Source organism: Patiria miniata, unplaced genomic scaffold, assembly GCF_015706575.1.
Source record: "Patiria miniata isolate m_02_andy unplaced genomic scaffold, ASM1570657v1 HiC_scaffold_3, whole genome shotgun sequence".
Lineage (NCBI taxonomy): Eukaryota > Metazoa > Echinodermata > Asteroidea > Valvatida > Asterinidae > Patiria > Patiria miniata.
This window is the reverse complement of record NW_024037069.1, coordinates 26567945-26585991: the sequence shown is the minus strand read 5'-3', so window position 1 is coordinate 26585991 and position 18047 is coordinate 26567945. Positions and strand designations below refer to the sequence as shown.

General features: G+C 39.6%; 1 protein-coding gene across 1 annotated transcript in view; it reads left to right on the top strand.

The window, feature by feature from the left end:
- Positions 1 to 8: 8 nt before the first annotated feature.
- Positions 9 to 18047, top strand: part of LOC119737926 (GATOR complex protein WDR59-like) — a 32917-nt gene continuing 14878 nt past the window's right edge. The window contains exons 1-5 of the mRNA XM_038212594.1: positions 9 to 106; positions 1228 to 1277; positions 2093 to 2234; positions 5585 to 5670; positions 17327 to 17445. Coding sequence (XP_038068522.1) covers positions 50 to 106; positions 1228 to 1277; positions 2093 to 2234; positions 5585 to 5670; positions 17327 to 17445 — 454 coding nt within the window. The 5' untranslated portion in view covers positions 9 to 49. The remainder of the gene's footprint in view (positions 107 to 1227; positions 1278 to 2092; positions 2235 to 5584; positions 5671 to 17326; positions 17446 to 18047) is intronic.

Sequence of the window (18047 nt, the reverse complement as noted above, 5' to 3'; positions counted from 1 at the left end):
TGAGGGCGCTCTTTATAATCACAGCAGGCTAGCTAAAATAAAAGTCAAGATGGCGGCGCACTGGAGCAACGAAAATGTGTCGGTTGATTACTTTCGAGAGTCTCAGGTGAGTTTGTTATATTTTTGTGTAAAAAGTAAAAAAAGTGCAGGACTAATTTCATTAGTTTATAGGGGAGTATTGCCTTTAGAAAAATACATGCGGCACTATATGACTTCGTTCGACTCTGTCTCTCTGGTATGATGATGATTGAAACTAAAGTTCATTGACCGCGGCGCGGGAGGCTAGGCAGGGATTCGGGGCGGGGACAACGCAGAGGATACCCCTAGAAAAGTCTGGGGGTCTGCACAAGTAGAGCACCATAGATGACGTTTGTCACTTCACGACAGCAACCAGCGTATAAAAATGTAGGTGAGAATACAGCCAGTGCTAAAAAAAACCCGTTGGCGCAGCGTATACTGCCAAGACTGCGGGGGGGGGGGGCCTGTGCACCTCTCCCCCCCCCCCCCCCGGCAGGTTTTTAAAAAAAAATCTTATTTTTTTTTAGTAACAGTAGGCCTACACTACCTAGAAATTTTCGGAAAAAGTGCAATATGACGCCACTTTATCCTCCCCTATATCATGGCCTATAATCATATCAATGAAGGTCTTTCATTGCAAAAATGATGATAAGTCATGAATCTGGGACTGAGAAATATTTCTAGTTTTTTAGGAAATACTTTTTAGGAAACTTTTCTTGACTCTTCATAGACTTTGTACACAATCACAGAAGTGGGGTCAGGTTGCAACTTTCTTCCATATTTTCTGATAAAACCATGCCAAAAACAAAAAATACAATGCAAAACGTCAGCAACAGAAACGATTTTGCCCCCCCCCCCTCAATTCCGCAAAAAAATATGCACAAAAATGCATACGGGAGTTTTATAATATTGATATCAGCCAATCATAGGGCACCTCAGTTATTGATGTTGATTACGACATTCCACAGCCGTCGGGTTAGTCAAATCATGGGGCTATAAAATGCTCCATGGTCAAATGTACTGTGTACGCAGAATGTTTGCACAATTGGGTTTATTAATCAGGCAATGAATGGTCAATGAATACAATTACATACACATGTGTGCATGTACACTGCACATTAATGATCTTGGGAATTTAACTAAGATTTTTGTATATAAAATTCAGATTCATCTATATAATTTTCTTACCGTACGTGTCACTGCATGTAGGCCACAGCGATGGCGGTGGACAGCACAGGGGAGTTTGCCCTTCTGGCTGGGTAAGTTGAGGGTAGATGGTTGACAGTGCATCAGAAATGAACAATGGTGTCTTCAAAATAAATAAATTTCTCCTTCCTCACATCAAAAGGCACATAACTCAGTACGCCCCTTAGTTTGCATGAATAGTGCAATAGTGGATAACACTTCACCCTTTGTGAGCGTATGAGTGGTGGAGACACACAATATGTGCACACTTCTTCCCATGTTTATTGTGCGAAGCATACAAGATTTATTTCAACTTATAGTTTTGATTGAAAAGTTAATTGATTAAAGTTGAACAAAGAAAGTAACTGAAGCGGGGATTGAACCTGCAACCTCCAGATTGCCCAAAGTCGTGATGCTTGCAGCATTATCAATGCCGCAAACCTGGGAAAAAGCCAACAGGGATCACACAGAGAGGATACGGCTTTTTTTTTGTAAATGTTCAAATAAACCACAAACTTTTTATCAAAGGGAAGCTGACTACATGTAGGTGCACCATAATTATTTTTAAGTTGAACAAGGAAATTGACTGAAGAAGGGTTTAATCCTGCACCCACCGGATTACCGTACCAGTGCTCTAACAACTAAGCTATCCAGCCCTACATGGACATTGGCAGTTCCCCAATTGTAAATGTCTGTGTTCAAGGAGCGCTAGACATGATTTTGCACAAACTCTTAGCATGTTGGCATGGGTGTCGGGTGCCGATGGCAATGTTTTCAGGAGTCCCTCCCGGTGGATCCCAATTCTCTCAAGATTCCTAACTGCTGAGGGGGTACTTGTGCACGTATTCCATACATGTATGTAGCTAAGTGCATTCTGGTTTTGCTTCAGGCGGCGAGGGTTGGACCTCATCAACCTGGACAATCCTGGCGTCCACTATCCCAGGGTCAAGAGGAAGGGCATGATGAAATGGGACATTAGCGTGGTGGAATGGAACCCTCACTATGGCCGACACAAGGAGTTTGTCACAGCGGTGAGTGTGAAAGCTGATAATCAGAGTTGTAATGGAGTCAGTCACAAGTCACCACAAGTCAGTCACAAGTCAGTCACAAGTCATTATTATTATTATTATTATTATTTATTTATTCTCATCATGTAAAAACATGAAACTTGTCTCCTCGTTCTGCACACAAATATGATGTATAAAACACTTAAAAACTTCACATTAAAAACCAAAACAAAAACATATTACATAAATGTACAAATAGGCGTAACAATATAAGAACACTGACAAGAGTACACGTAAACAGAAATAGAACAACAAATTGAGCCTAATTAAATAAATAAATCAAATATCTGGATTAATAGAGCTATTATGTATAAAGACGAAAAATGGGAAGGACACAATGGCAAGCCGGGGGGGGGGGGGGGGGGGATTAGAAAGCCAGGGGGATATGAGCGGGGGAAAAGGGAACAGGGAAAGGGTTGAAACTTACATGTACGAGGGGTATAAACACACACATTTACATCACGATTTAAAAAGCATAATATCTACTATAAGTCTGATTAAAAACATGAGATTGCCCTGGGTAAAAATAAGGGGAAAAAATGTGTCGTGTTAACGAGATTTCAATTTACTAATTTAACCCGACACAAATGGGTAGATGTGTGAGGAGGGGTGGATAAGAATATTATGAGATAAGACAGAATAAGGGCTAATCTGATTGCACTAAAAACACACTACAGCACGATTATAAAAACAGCATTATCTAGTATAATTCTTGTTAAAATGTGAAACTGCACTGGGTAAAAATGAAAGGTTGTGTCGTGTTGTACGAGAGTTCAATTGACGGATTCGACCTGACCTGTTTTGTACTATGAACGAATGGAGTGGGTGAGTATTGTCTTGCATAATGGTTCTCAGTTTGGATTCAAGAGCATTGTGGTACATTGATTGAATGTCCAGAACATCAACACCAATGACCCTGCTGGCAATTTTAGTGATCCTTTTCAACTTGTTCGAATTCACAACAGTCAAACCATTAAACCAGGCGATACAACAAAAAGACATGACGGACTGTATGACACTCTGATAAAAAAGCAACATAATATCACGATTAACATGAAATAATTTCAATTTCCGCAGGAAAAAGAGCCGTTGACTAGCCTTGGCACATAACTTAAGAGTATTCACATTCCAATTCAATTTACTATCAATGTACGTCCCAAGGTACTTATACTCTGTCACAATTTGGATTTCATCACCACTAATTACAACAGGTTTGATAACATTCTGATTTTTCCTAAAATCAAAAACAATTTCTTGCGTCTTCTGCGTGTTCAATATTAGGAAGTTATCTTTGCACCAATTACAGAACTTAACAATTTCGTTCCTGTATCCAGTCTCATTGTCATGACTAATCAACCCTGTCAGTGAGGTGTCATCTGCATATTTTATCATAGGACACATAGGGTCTTCACTTCTGAGGTCACTAGTGTAAAGAGTAAAAAGCACTGGGGACAAAACGCACCCCTGTGGAGCCCCTGTATTACTATGAACAACATTAGACAGGGAATTCATGAAACGCACCCTTTGCGTTCTGCTTGTCAAAAAATCACCGATCCACATAATCAAACAGGGGTTCACATTCATCCCTCTCAGTTTGCCAGTCAGAACATGGGGTTGGATCAGATTGAAGGCCGAAGAAAAATCCACAAATAATGTTCTAGCATACGTCCTTGGTTGATCAAGATGGCTATAGACGCTATGCAAAAGTGTAATGATAGCATCTTCGACACTACGTTTAGCTCTATAGGCAAACTGTAAGGGATCAATGTAGGCACCTGTTTGACTGACAAGAATATCCTTTACAATGCGTTCAAAACACTTCATTACTATTGACGTAAGTGCTACAGGCCTATAATCATTGAGTACTGATGGCTTAGGCTTTTTAGGCACTGGAATCAAAGTTGATGATTTCCACAGTTTAGGAATTTGACAGGTATCCAAAGACCACTGAAAGAGGTCACAAAAAACTGATGAAAGTTCTTTATAACAATGTTTAAGAACTCTGCCAGAGAGTCCATCTGGTCCTGTAGATTTACAAACTTTTACCCGTTTCAGAGTATTTTCAACAACAGTAGCATCCAGTTTTATGAAGTCATTACTACAAACCTGACTCTCAAGGGTCTTACGACCTTCTTCGTGAAGGGCTCTAAAGTCCAGTCTGTCAAACCGAGCATAAAAGTCACTTAGATCTTCTATGAATGATGGTACGTCGCAAGGTGGTACTACAGATTGACTATTTTTCCCTGACCCTGTGATAGATCTCATGCCCTGCCATGCTTCCTTAGGATTCCCGGCACGGAACTGATCTTCCACTCTCTTGCCGTACTTCTTCTTGCTTGAACGAATCGCTTGAGAGAGTTCATTTTGGATCCTCCGTCTATCTGATGAGTTGCCGTTTTTAAAAGTCTGTTGTTTTTCCCTCAAGAGGTTCCGGATCTCCTTGTTTACCCAGGGCTTACTGTTCGGATATGTTTTCACTTCCTTGACAGGTACCAGCATGTCTTCACAAAACTTGATGTAATCAGTGACAACATCAGCAGCTGCATCAAGTGTGTTTGACTCAGTAAAAATGTTCCAATCCGTACATTCAAAACATGCACGAAGAGCCTGCACACTGTCGTCAGTCCATTTCTTGATGCGAGTCACCCTTGGTTTCTCCCGTTTCAGTTTCTGTTTGTATTCCGGTACTAAATGCACCATGCAATGATCAGAAGAGCCCAAGCCCGCTTTTCCATAAGCTTTGTAACCATTTTTGACATTTCCGTAACATTTGTCCAATGTCCGATCACCTCTAGTATATACGTTGACATATTGATAGTAATGAGGCAGTACATTTTTCAGGTTGCAACTGTTAAAATCTCCAAGGATCAAGTTGACAGAGTCAGGCGACTGTGATTCAAGTTGCTGAACTATCCCGTGGATTTTAGCTGCTGCAATATCTGTATTTGCTGAAGGTGGAATATACACTCAATATACAGTCATCTTATCCCGAGTCAACTCACAAGCTATTCAAATGAACTGAGGCAAAGGCATTGTTTTGTCCTTGTTCATCTCGTGTTGCTTCTGACCTGACTTGTGAATGGACTTGCGATTGACTGGATTACAACTCTGGGGTCAATCCATTAAGCCCCACCCACTGTAAACGTGAACATGAACCTGTGTGCCTCTCAAATAATAACACTGCATGTTCAAGAGACGTGTCATACCATGCAGGTGTATGTATGTTGGACTTTTATGTATACATGCATACCAAACATACATCACAACCTATGGTATTGTTCATATTGCTTTTTTTCCTTTTGTTTATCCCTCAGTCCAACCAAGTGGCTGATCTGTACGCTAAGCGTGAGGGAGATTGGTTTCAAGAACACTCATTGAAGGCGCATACAAGAGCCATTAGGTAAGTACCTTTGCAACTCTCAATTGATCTGAGTCATCCTCTTGATTACCTTATCCTTGTTTTCTCGCAGTGTGGATGTCAATCAAAGATAGATATGTGGCAGCTGATTTTAACCACTGAGTAGTGATACTTTTTTGTTGGTCTCAACCCAGAGTGATTGATTACCTAGAAGGAAAGACCTGTACGCGAAACAAAATTGATGACATCATCAGACTAGAAGCTATAATGAAAAGACCTTTAAACCTTAAAAAAGTTGCTGCAAAATCAACTGCGACAGATATAATCAGGATTTGGCTATAAATAGCTTTCTGGTAATGCCATCACGATGACGTCATCAAGTATCATATTACAAGCAACCAAAGATTTCTAGATTTAATCTTTGAAAATCAATATAAAATCAACTGTTAAATATTTGTTTTTGTTTTTTATTGGCAATCAATACAATATTGAAGGGTCTTCAGTTTGGGTACTAAGTGCAAAATCGAAACCGGAAGTGCCTTATGACTTTAAATTGGCCAAAGATGTGAACTTGCTTTCAATGATGTGAGTCTCTGCCTAGGCTGTACTTTCCAAAATTATTACAGTTGATGTCATAAAATGTTAGAGCACCCTCTAGCGGCGTAGTGAAAACGACGAACATGCTTTTTGAGTTGATGTGTGTGGCAAAGTTTGCGATAATCGCTTCAAACATGATAGCCCAACACCGTGTGGTTGTTCCTACAACCTCTAGTTCATTTTTGTTTTAATTCACGGCATTAACACAAAATGTAAAATAACTTGGCTTGGCAAATTTAATTTCGCATAGCACCATCCTCTTGCTCAAGTACTGCTTTTTGGAACAGTTGAGTGGTAGCATCCATTATAAGCCTTATCAGCAGGGGTAATAATGATGAAATGCTTCGAGCAACACTTTGGCCTCTGTAAAAAAATATTGCTACAGATATAGCCCTGTTTCCATTGCCCATTTGCACAAAGAATTGCCCATGCTTTATGTGTTTTCATGTAGGATTACTTTACAGACTAGTAAATTGAACTGTTATCTGGGTGTCCCCCACACGGTCTGTCACTGCAAGAACTAGAAGTAAATCCAATGTTTCAACATTATTTGCGACTGATAATTCTAATCATAATCAAGATTGGTAGTCCAGATCCCCTGCATAGTGCAGTTGTCAGGATTACCAGCTAGATTGATTAAATGATTTATTTTATGATTACACATGTTTCTGGTTACACGCTTTTAAAGCTGTTGAAACAAGTGACATGTGTTCAAGCTTATTTTGGTTGATATCAGTTTGTTAAAGAATGTTGGACATGTTAAGCAGAACTTGTTTAAGTGGAAAAGAGTTAAGTTATTCATAACTGAGGAATGGCAGGTATTCATTGGACAAATAGACCTCATAATCACATGGTAGTAGCCTCAGAAGTAAGTGTTCTGATCCTATTTCATTGTAACATCAAACTTGAACAAGGAAAGGTTGTGATTTTAGAAACGAGAACAGCTGGCTCAGTAATTACTCAAGACAATACAGAGCTTTGTCACTGGAAGTTACCAAAGTAAAACGGGGCAAAGCTTCAATGGACAATTATGGAATGCTGACAGATTCTGAGTTAAGTTATCTTACCTTGGAAAAGATGACATAAACAAAGGGAGCATCGGAGTTGCATTGAATTGAAACTTGAAATGTTCAAGTATAAAAGAAGACACTGTTGTTGAGTAGATTACCATAAAGGTGACCTTAGGAGGATTCGCATTTCTGCAGTTGCAGATTTGAGAAAAGGCAACAGTCGCACTTCAGGAATCAAAGAGCGATTAAAACCTATCAGCATGGCGGATCTGTCCAAGAAGGTACTCCAGCAGAACAGACAGGAGAATAATCTCCTCCAGAAACACCTGGCTGCCATCGAGAAATCCCGTCGGCTGACACTGCGACAGATGGATGCCAATATGCGCGAGATACAGCAGTGGGCCTATCGACTGAACATGCAGGTGCTGAAGTGTGCTGAGTTCCAAGGACTGTATGCCAACTACCATCAGGAGACCAATGAAAAAACGCCAGTCAGCGTCACCTACTGCACATGTAGTCGGTGTCTGGAGAAATGGCAGAAGACAAAGCAGTGGACCATTCGGTTGGATGGCGGTGTGGACCAACAGAAAGCAAGAGCTGCTGCACCATCCACACGTAGAAATATGAAATCTGCCTTTTCACTATCAGATACAGTTTCTCCAAAACCATCAATTGGGTTGCCTGCATTAATTGGGCCATTGACTCAGCCACTGTTAGAACAAAACACGTGTCGGTGCTCTGTGTGTACATATTCATTATGCAAGATGTCACCGGTCAGGCCATTGAGTTCATTTGAGGGGACACCTAAACCTAAATATTCTGAACAAAACGTCACCAATTTGGAGCAATCTAACAACGACCTGAGCAGCAGACGTTTCTTTCAAGATCAAGACAACAAGGCAGACACCAAGAAGGCCAACAGTTCGTTGGACGAAAGACTCGTGATGTCATACCAAGCCATGATCACAGTGACCAATAAGGGATCCCGATACGTGTCCAATACTTCGTTCCGAACCGTGCAGATGGCTCGGAAAATCCAGGCAGCAAAGAAGCTTATAAGACCACAGACCATGCCTCCAATCAAACTAACGCAGTCTCAGCTCAGAGCGACTGGACTCAGCCACTGACCATTCCTTTATAACAGTCTTTTCATACACTGCAGGACAACAGAAGATCTTGCACTCCACGGACAAACTAAACAAAACCTAAATTTCTTGTAGCTGAAAATGTTTCATATGAATTGTTTTGTATTTATTGAGAATGATGCCAAATAACATGCAGTGTTAAAATTATTGAAAACAATTGCAATACTATTTTTCTGTGTTACACATGTAAAAGCTAACATGTACATTTACATTTTTGTGCATGATCACATTTTATGTACAGATCTCAAATTTCCTTGCTTTTTCCCTGTTTTCAAGTATGATCTTGTTTTTTGTGTTTTACATTTTTGGCAAATCATTTCAAATCATATTTTACCAAAAGGCTGAATGAAATATATTCCTGAAAGGAATGTTCAAATTGTGCTTTCTCCTGTTGGGTGTTGTTTGTTATTTTAATCCTGCATCTCAAAAATGGCTGCAATGCAGAAGAGATGATATACAATACACATTTCATAACTTTGAAATATATAAATTTGAGATTCCTTATGCATGAAGGACACATGGTTGCCTTCATAGCTTTGAAGCCTTTGTGTCCTTCAGGTTATTTTAAGAAAGAAAGCGTGGTACTGCTTCCCTATAACTGTTTACTATTGTGGTAATCCTTTGTATTACAGTTTTAATCCTATTACGCATTAGCCTGTTGTACAGAAACTTGCAACATGTTTTGGTGCTTTACTTGTGTGCATACATGTACATAGATTGCAAAATAAATACCAATGATATTTTGACAAATGGCAAATTTTTTTTGCTCTACTATGATTTTTCTCATTTTATCTTTACTTATGTTCCTAACCGCATATGGTAATCAAGTGTGGTAAGGCCAAATAAAGAAAGCATGTTTAGTGTCCTGCTTTTTTGAAAAAAAGGAAGGAGGAGGCCCTTTTTCTTCTCTTCCCCCCCCCCCCCCCCCAGCAAAAAAAAAATGGCCACCCGACCAGGCTTTTTTTTTTTTTTTTAAATGGCCGCCACTTGGACTCGGGAATTGACATAGGCCTACATACATAGCTTTATACATATTATGGGCTAGATGCCAGCTTTATATGGGCTAGATGCAACAGACAAAGAGGCCGAAATGATGTCACTGTTTAAAATATATCATTTTTCAGTTAAAAATAAAAGGGGAGGCAGCCTCCAAAAAGGAAGTGGGTGGGGATGCTAAACATGTTTTTTTTTTGGGGGGGGGGGGGTGGCCTAAAGCACTTTGCTCAAGAACACAAATTGATGTGCTTCACACAATGAGATTTGAACCCTCGTTAACAGAGCCTGAGTTTTTGATAATGTTCCTGTCAATGCAGCCAGTCCCTAACCGGCAATTATCCCTAACTGTCGCAGTGATACAAGACTCTATCAACAAGATGTATTAAGTGCAGTCTTGGGAAAACTCAGCACTCAAGACATATGAGAAATTCTGAGCAGACACCTCACGTGCACACATAGCAAGACAGGGATGTAAATCCTTCTGCAATTGCCTAATTTCAAGTTTGTTAGTGGGTTTTTTTTTTTCAAATTGAAAATAATATATTTGCACCGTACTTTTCCTTTGTACCTCACATTTTAGGGAAAAGTGTCAAGAGTCGATTTTTATGCATCTCTATAAAGTATATACTGCCCTGAACCAACATAAGCAGCTTGGTTGCATATGCCAAGTACCGGTTGGTCAGGGGAACATAATATCCAGTCTTGTGTCGAGACTAATGTTTTAGAACCCTTGATCTCAAGAAAGTCTATCAAATGTGGAAAATTCTGCAAGATCTAATCTCCCATACATAACACACATACACAGCTCCTCTGTTATAACACTACCAGCTTGTGTTAAGTAGCCAATCAAATAATAGGCTTATCTGTTGGATTAATCTCAGTGTTTGCAAATCCCTTCCCCTTAAGCTGATTAACAACTCCTTTTGGGGCGCAAAGGATTATCAGTCATGATAAGTCTATTATCACCAGCCGCCTCTAAAATCTTCTGAATAATGTGCATTTGTATGGTTTTTAAAAAAAATGCTTAGTCCAGTGTTTCCGTATTTAGAATAGTTTTGAGATTAAGTTATAGAGTAGTGTACAATTTCTTGATTTCTCTGCGGTTGTCGCCAGAACTTGTTAATGGATAAACTCTTTTGACAAAACTTGGTACACCAGCCAATCAGATTGATCATTTGAGATCAACGGTAACCGTAGCAATCACTCAGCCAGCCAAAAAACTGGAGCAAAGTTGAACCACCTCCCAAGTAGTTGGCAATTGAGAACACCAAAAAATTGTTTCCATGGCAACAAGGAGACCTTGGGTATATTTACAGGTCACCCAGGGTGTAAGGTAACACCAAGGTGGCCAGGGTTACTAAAATTGCACCACCGAAGAATGTTATGCAGCTCTTGTCAGACATGGCAGTGTTTGGATCCGGCATTGAATTGGACTTGAACTACAAGTTGACTTGATACCTCAATGGCAGAGTTTTGCCTGGGTGCCGGAGTGCTGACAGACTAATAAGTGTCTACAGTTTCTTGCTTTGGTAGTAGATGAGTTCATTGCTTTGTTTGGAGAGGACTGACAGAATGTTTCTGTTCAACATGCGTGTGACTGCCATCTAAATAACATCTTTCGGAGACCAGCTCCACTGTTTGATGAAAATAGAAAATGGAAGTCATCAACTATATGGGACCGTTACTTCTAGTGATTCATTACTAGAATTTGAACCTGAATGACCATGTTCACCTAGTTCTGCTCTGATGTTTAACATTTTTAATGGATTCGTGTTTACTGTGCATCCTAAAATTGTGCTAGTCTTGATGAATGACAGAAAAACTGCTATTTTTCAATGCAGCAGTTGGAAACTACTTGCCTGACATTTGATGGACACATTTTTAATACAAAAGACTTTTTATTAATGTTAAACCAGACTGTGTGTACACAAGACAAACACTTGGCTGTCACCATCACCACTAAAACATTTTCGATCCGGTTAAAGCAAAATTCCACTCATGGATATTTTTTAAAGAGAGGAATTATCAGCGCAGAACCGCTACTATGGTTTGATCGGATTTGTTATTAGTGTGTTTGCTTTCGACACTGACACCCTCCAATCATCTGTGTATCCAAGCAATCGAGCGATCATCGGCAACCAACAGAAGAATAGGGAGCCCAAACGGTCAGCTTACATTGTAGTTATCGCCTACTTCAAGTACCTTCATTAATTATTACAAACAGATTAGCTTTGCCGATGCTGCGTAACACACACATATTAACCACTGTGAGCTCATTTATTAACTTGGTAAACCCATGGCCATACAAACCTAATAAGATGTCTGCTGAGCGTACTTAACGGCAAAGCTTGTGTTACGTTGTCGAGGTGCAAGAGAAATGAAACTGTTGCTGTGCTAGGGACATTGTAGATTTCTAAATCATGTCCCTCCCTTGTGGGTTCAACACCCCTAAGGAATTGGAGGCCAAACGGTTCAACAACAAAGAGGCGAATCGACTCCGACTGCAGAAGCGTTTATACGAGCAGGAGCATCAGCACTCAGAGCACGTGGCCAACAAGAACATGCGTAGCCTGAAGGAAAGCATGAACTTACTGCAGTCCAGCACCGGTTCCCTGTCAGCGTTTGCTTCCTACGAGGACAAGAGACTGCCGCTGTTCATGTATGGTCAGAGGCTGGAGAGCCGTAAGTACAGCAAACGCATCTCCCTGCTGCGGTTTTTCCACCAGCAGAAACGGCTGCCAGAAACGGACATCACGAAGGAATTCGAACATCAGGAAGTCACTCGAATGGTTGACGACCGATCAGCAGATGAGATATTTGACTCCATCTTGCAGAAGGTTGACCAGGACATGGACGAAATATCTGAGAGAAGAACCATTGGATGGAACGACCAACTTGACCCCTCAGAACCAAGAGAGGTTGTTACAAGGCGACCAAAAGCCCCCTCTGCAGTCACACCATTCCGTTCAAGATGCAACTCCCTGAAAAACAGACCCAAAACTGCACCGTGTTCGTCCGCCGAAGCAACGTCCTACGAGGAGTTTCGGAAGCGAGTGGATTCACTCTTGGAGGAGGAAATCCGACCACTATCCGGCACACTCCGCACCGGGTCACCAGACAGAGGTCACAGCGCAGGGTCAAGGTTCACAATGATGACTGAGCCAGAACGACAGCGGAATGCCTCGAGAACATCCACGTGGTCTAACAAATCGAGAAAGTCACTGAGCCCCCAGTCGCTGCGCACACCAACCAGCGCCAGTCACCGCTCTCCCGTCAGTAGATTCACCCAAACAGAAGATCCCTTGCTCTCCGTGGAGGCTTTCCTCCAGAGCGAGCTGAATGACCCCCTGCTGCCATACCAACCAGCAAAAACCAGTAAGTGGTTGAAGAGGAGGCCCAGCATCTTCGCACCCACGTTCTCCAGCAGGCAACACAGTCTTATTTCTGTCATGATCAGCTCCAGTAAGAAAAAGACTGCGGGTAAATCTTAATAAAGAGACAGAATGATGAACTGCAATGTGGTAATCCCAATTTTCTAAGGGAAAATTTTGCCTTGCCCATGTTTAAACACAAATCTATAAAATACAACATTGCCTTTAGGACCCAACATGGAGAAAATTCAGGCATCATGGACAATTTGCTAGTAAAAACTACAGTGTCGGGGAAAGCTCAGAACTGTATTAGTGTATTACACATGCAAAATCAAAAGAGAAAACTAGGTAACACCAAGAAGTTTGATGTTTATAAATGGAATAACGTCTCGTGCAATATTTTAATTTCTTCTGCTTGTACATGATATGATCCAACAAATTTGCTGCTTTACTGATAATCTGTTGAAGAGGTCGGGAATATACTCTCATGTGTTGACAAAATTTGCATCAACTGGAACAAAATGCACTTTGTCAATGATAACCTGTAAACTGATGTAGGCCTAATATTGATTTCAGTTGAGTTTGAGTTCCTCTTTGTATGCCGTCTAAACTTTGGTATTCTGAGAGAAAGATGGTTTATTGCATCTTATTTGATACCTGCATGTTTAAAACCTGGGTTTTTTTTTATTTTTGCGAATGCAAAGTGCAATAGTTTTTGCACCAAATATGTGTGCTGTGATTTGAAGGATGATTTACAATTTGACTTTTATAGGTTTCATCTTTGTATTGGTTGAAAGTATGAACTGGAAGATGCAAGAACGTCATTGCCATATTCATATACCTGAGACTGTTTACCTATTTCTACTGGTCAAGAGCCCGTTACTCACCTTTGGCTCAGGCCATTATCGACGGCCAGACCCTAACTGGTTGTAATCCACAGGTTGATTATACTGCTCCATCACACTATTATCCCCATATTTACACTTCAGTTATCCCCCCCCCCCAAAAAAAAAGATTCTTATCATAGAGTAATCATGTAGGCCCCTATTCCTTTAATTTAAAACATTTCTACAAGTCTGTATCAAAAAGCTATTGTACTTTACAAGTACAAATTATGAAGTTTTCAAACATACCATGTTCAAACCTAATTTTGCAATCGTTTTCTGAAACATGTAATAAAGTAAATGTGAAAGTCCAGGGTCTGTACCTTATCTTTTAGTGGAGTTTTATAGTTGAACCAATTTCCCTTTTGTACAGTAGAGTTGCCAGATGTGTTCTCTTCTTTGCTTGGGCTGTCTTCTAATTCTACCTCCATGATCTTATTCACCTTAGTGATTTGCAATATGAAAAAAAGGGACTCGTGCCATAATTTCTTATAATGAAGCAAATCTCAAATGGATCTCATTGAACCAAAGAGGCCAAAACTAATTCACTTTAAATTCAAACAGTATTTTAAAGTTGAACAAAGAAATTGACTGGAGTGGGGTTTGAACCCGTAACCTCCAGATTGCTGTTCCAGTGTTCTACCAACTGAACCATCCAGCCCTATGTTGGCTATTGTCTCTGTTCAAGGACGCTAGTCAGAATCCTGTGCATAATATGCCATACAGTCAGGGATCATGCCCAAAGTCATTAATTGCTAGCAACATTTAGCAATGCTGCAAACCTGAGAAATAGCAAACGGGGATGAATCAGATAGGATACATCTTTTTATTACAGAATTTTAAATAAACCAAAAATTGAATCTGACTAGGTATAGGCCTAATACTGGAAAGGTAATCTAAAAGTCGCACATCATTTGCACCTCGCTCCAGACAATTTAAAAACTATTATTCAGTTTCCCCATGAAAAAAAAGACCTTTTTTTTTTTTTTTTGTATAATTCTATCAGAAACAGTGTATTGTAATATTTTGAGTGGTAACTTTCCCCTGACGTTTTTAATAATAAGAATAATAATAATAATAATATGGAGTCTTATATAGCGCACGTTTCTACCAACTATTACGTACTCAAGGTGCTGGAGATATGTCTATTATTAATGAAAGGTAAATAAAGTTTATGAGAAATATGAGACCCATTATGTAGCACCTTATAATGGTTTACAAGATGCTGCGGCGCATATTGCAGCCACTGCCAGAAACACCGGGGCAAATCCCGGTCATATTTACAGAAATGTATATTTAAATGACTTTTTATTGCAAATGAGCCTGATACAGAATCATGTACGTAATTTTATTTAAAAATGTATCAACGTACTTCGTATGTATTATACTGTAAAGTATTTTTGTAACGCACCTACATCTTGTTTAATTCTGATGATTAAAGAAGTACAAGGGTATGGAAGTTCCCAAGAGTCGTTTGAACTGGATTATATTTTATTCTGAAACTCTGATTCCAGTTGGTTACATATGTAAACAAGTTTCATATGGGCTTATTACTGAATCCAAAACTTGTCCACAGTAACAGTTCATGGCAATGTATAAATGGCTAGCTGTAGACGTGAGTTTGTTCCGTACATGTAGTGTCATTTCTGCTATGTGTAAACCAGTGAACGAGCCTGTTCCTCTCACAGGATTGTGCCTGAAGATCTGTGTGCTATAGAACAACACCAAAACTAATGCTGTTGCATGGGTCATTGTATCAGGTTGGGAGACAAAGTGTGACATGATAGTGAAATTTTCAAAAGTTCTAAAAGTTAACTGAATCACACTTTTTAGTTTAGTAGGCCTATTCTTCTTTGGAATTTAGGGGAAGTTGTAAGTGGTGAACATACCGTACATGAAATTGGTCAGTATTCGGCTTTAGTAGTCCATGTCAGAAGTTGCAGACATAACATTGACACCAAATTAGTAAGTTTCGCGGACAAATGTTCTCCTAGGTTGGCGTACGTCACTCGACAAAAAAGTTCTGTAGTATTATACTATTAAGTCATGCATCAAATGTTTGTTGAATTAAAACAAATTTGAAGTGTCTCCAATATTTGACAATTCGCCAATGGCTGAACGTATAGACCTATTTTGCCGACTTTTGGATCGTGCATGAACGTGTAGGTACGGAACTGCCCACTACACATTTACTCTTGTTCTCTTCTCTTTTTTTAATTACCGTACTGGAATTCTCTTTAATAAACTGTCACAAGTTATAAAAAAAAAATTAAAATACTTTATCAGAAAATCTGCCTGATTCTTGGTGGTTCTGGCTGAAAAATGTATTTTCTCACATGATTTCTCCTAAACTATGCGGTCCAGCACTACAGGCACAGTCTCTCGAGACCACCGCAAGATCTTGATTACACAAAAACTTTTGAAACAGTTCTTGAACGCTTTTAGTAACTGTCCCGAATATTAAGCAATGTAAAGACTGTATCGGATGAGTTGGTACAACGGTCGAGTTGGTTTGAGTCGAGTTGGCAAATGGTCGAGTTGACTGTAAACCATTCATGGTTATTCACTCTATCATGCTCACACCTACCCATGACTACTACCATGACTACCTGAGAAAGAAACACCTGTTTTAAACCAACCCTACCCCACCCAGATCCTTCAATACCCACAAGAAATGTTTTGGAGGATTTTATAAACCATTTCATGGGGGCTTGATATTTTCCTTTGAAGGTAGAGTAGGCCATTTGTCGATTGGGTTTTTTTTTATTTAAATCAACAAAAGTGCTCAAAATCTAAAGACGTATGCTTAACAACTAACCTGATGAAGTTTTAGCTTTGTGAATGTTGTACATTTCAAGAAAACAATTCACATGGGGATTTATATGAATTTTTTCGTTTTGCTGAAAGAACACTCTCCTTTTTTTGTGATCCGTGGACAGAACTTTAAAATGGTGTTTGTGTTTAAAATTCCATAACTTGAAAAGAACATGAATAATATAAATGATTCTTGAACTGAAAGAAAGCTTATTAATTGGGCTTTCATATCCTAGATTTTGAAGTGCTACATGCAGAACTTCATTAAAAAAAAATGGTCCTGATATTTGGGTGTCCTTTTTTTTCTTTTCTTTTTTGACTCACCCTGTACAAATAATTCATAGACCCTACCCGGTATGTTGTTGTGCGAGCCCTGATAGCCACAAAACCCATTACCAGCTTTCTCTTTTCCCCTAATCTCACCCAGGTGTTGCTGATTTAAACTGGTACATTTTGGGTCAAAAAAACCTTTTGAAATATTGACAGTCACAGGCATAGTAGGTACCTGCAGGACCCTGTGGAAAAGACAGGTTTTCTTTTTCAAGAACCTTAAAAATTGAACATCATAAATCACTTGTCCTTAAGACAAGAAAACCACTGAAGGAGAAATCAGTTTAGAAACTTGTGTCAGGAAATAGGCTGAAAGAAAGACAAATTATGAGATTTTTTTTTTGGGGGGGGAGGGGAATGGAGAGTCGCCACATTTAATGTCAGATTTTTTGTATTTGGTCTGTTACCATGGTTACAAGCATATATCTTCCTTTCCTGTGTGAAATTACAGGAAAACAGGGGAAATTGTATTTTACACAACCAAGCACACAAATCCCTTTAGAAATTTTGGCATTTATCAGTTTTTACTCTTGTCTTTCTTTCGCCTGCAGTGATCTGAACTGGTCGGTGTATGAGCCAGACTTGCTGGCGACCTGCTCTGTGGATACATACATCTATCTGTGGGACACCAGGGAACCTAAGAAGCCGTCACTAGCATTCTCAACATTCGGTGAGTCAGACTAAAGCCATGTCACATGTACAGACAAGTAGAAACTTTGTCAGTGTCATTTTCAAATACTGTCTTTAAACAAACTTAGAATTCTTGATGCTGATATAATGGTATCTTCCTTAGTTTTCCAAAACATGTACGGTTTATCTTATATTTGTGATTTGCAGCTTAATTAGAGGAAATCTGCAGTCTCGTTTTACACTGATGCCATCCCATCTCTCCGTTGTCCCCCCCCCCCCCCTCCCTCAATCTGGTTTGACAACATACCATGATCAATATTCTGTGCTTTAGAAGAATTTGTGCGGGCTGAATCGTTTGTAATCTTAAAACCAGTTCGTACTCAAAAAGGAACGCAACTGCAAATATGAAGGTTATACATACTTTGGACACTGTGATTTTATAAAACTGAAAACATCAACTCCAGCAAATTTCAATTTTTTGGGGTTAAATTTGGTTCACATTACATTTACATTAAGTATGAATCTACATTCATGTGTACAACTCATGCCATAGAACTTGGAGCCTTTTGGATGATGAGGATTTTTAATGTGAGGATGGTGAGGTTGTTTTTTTAAAGTAACAAAGGTATTAACAGTTCCCTT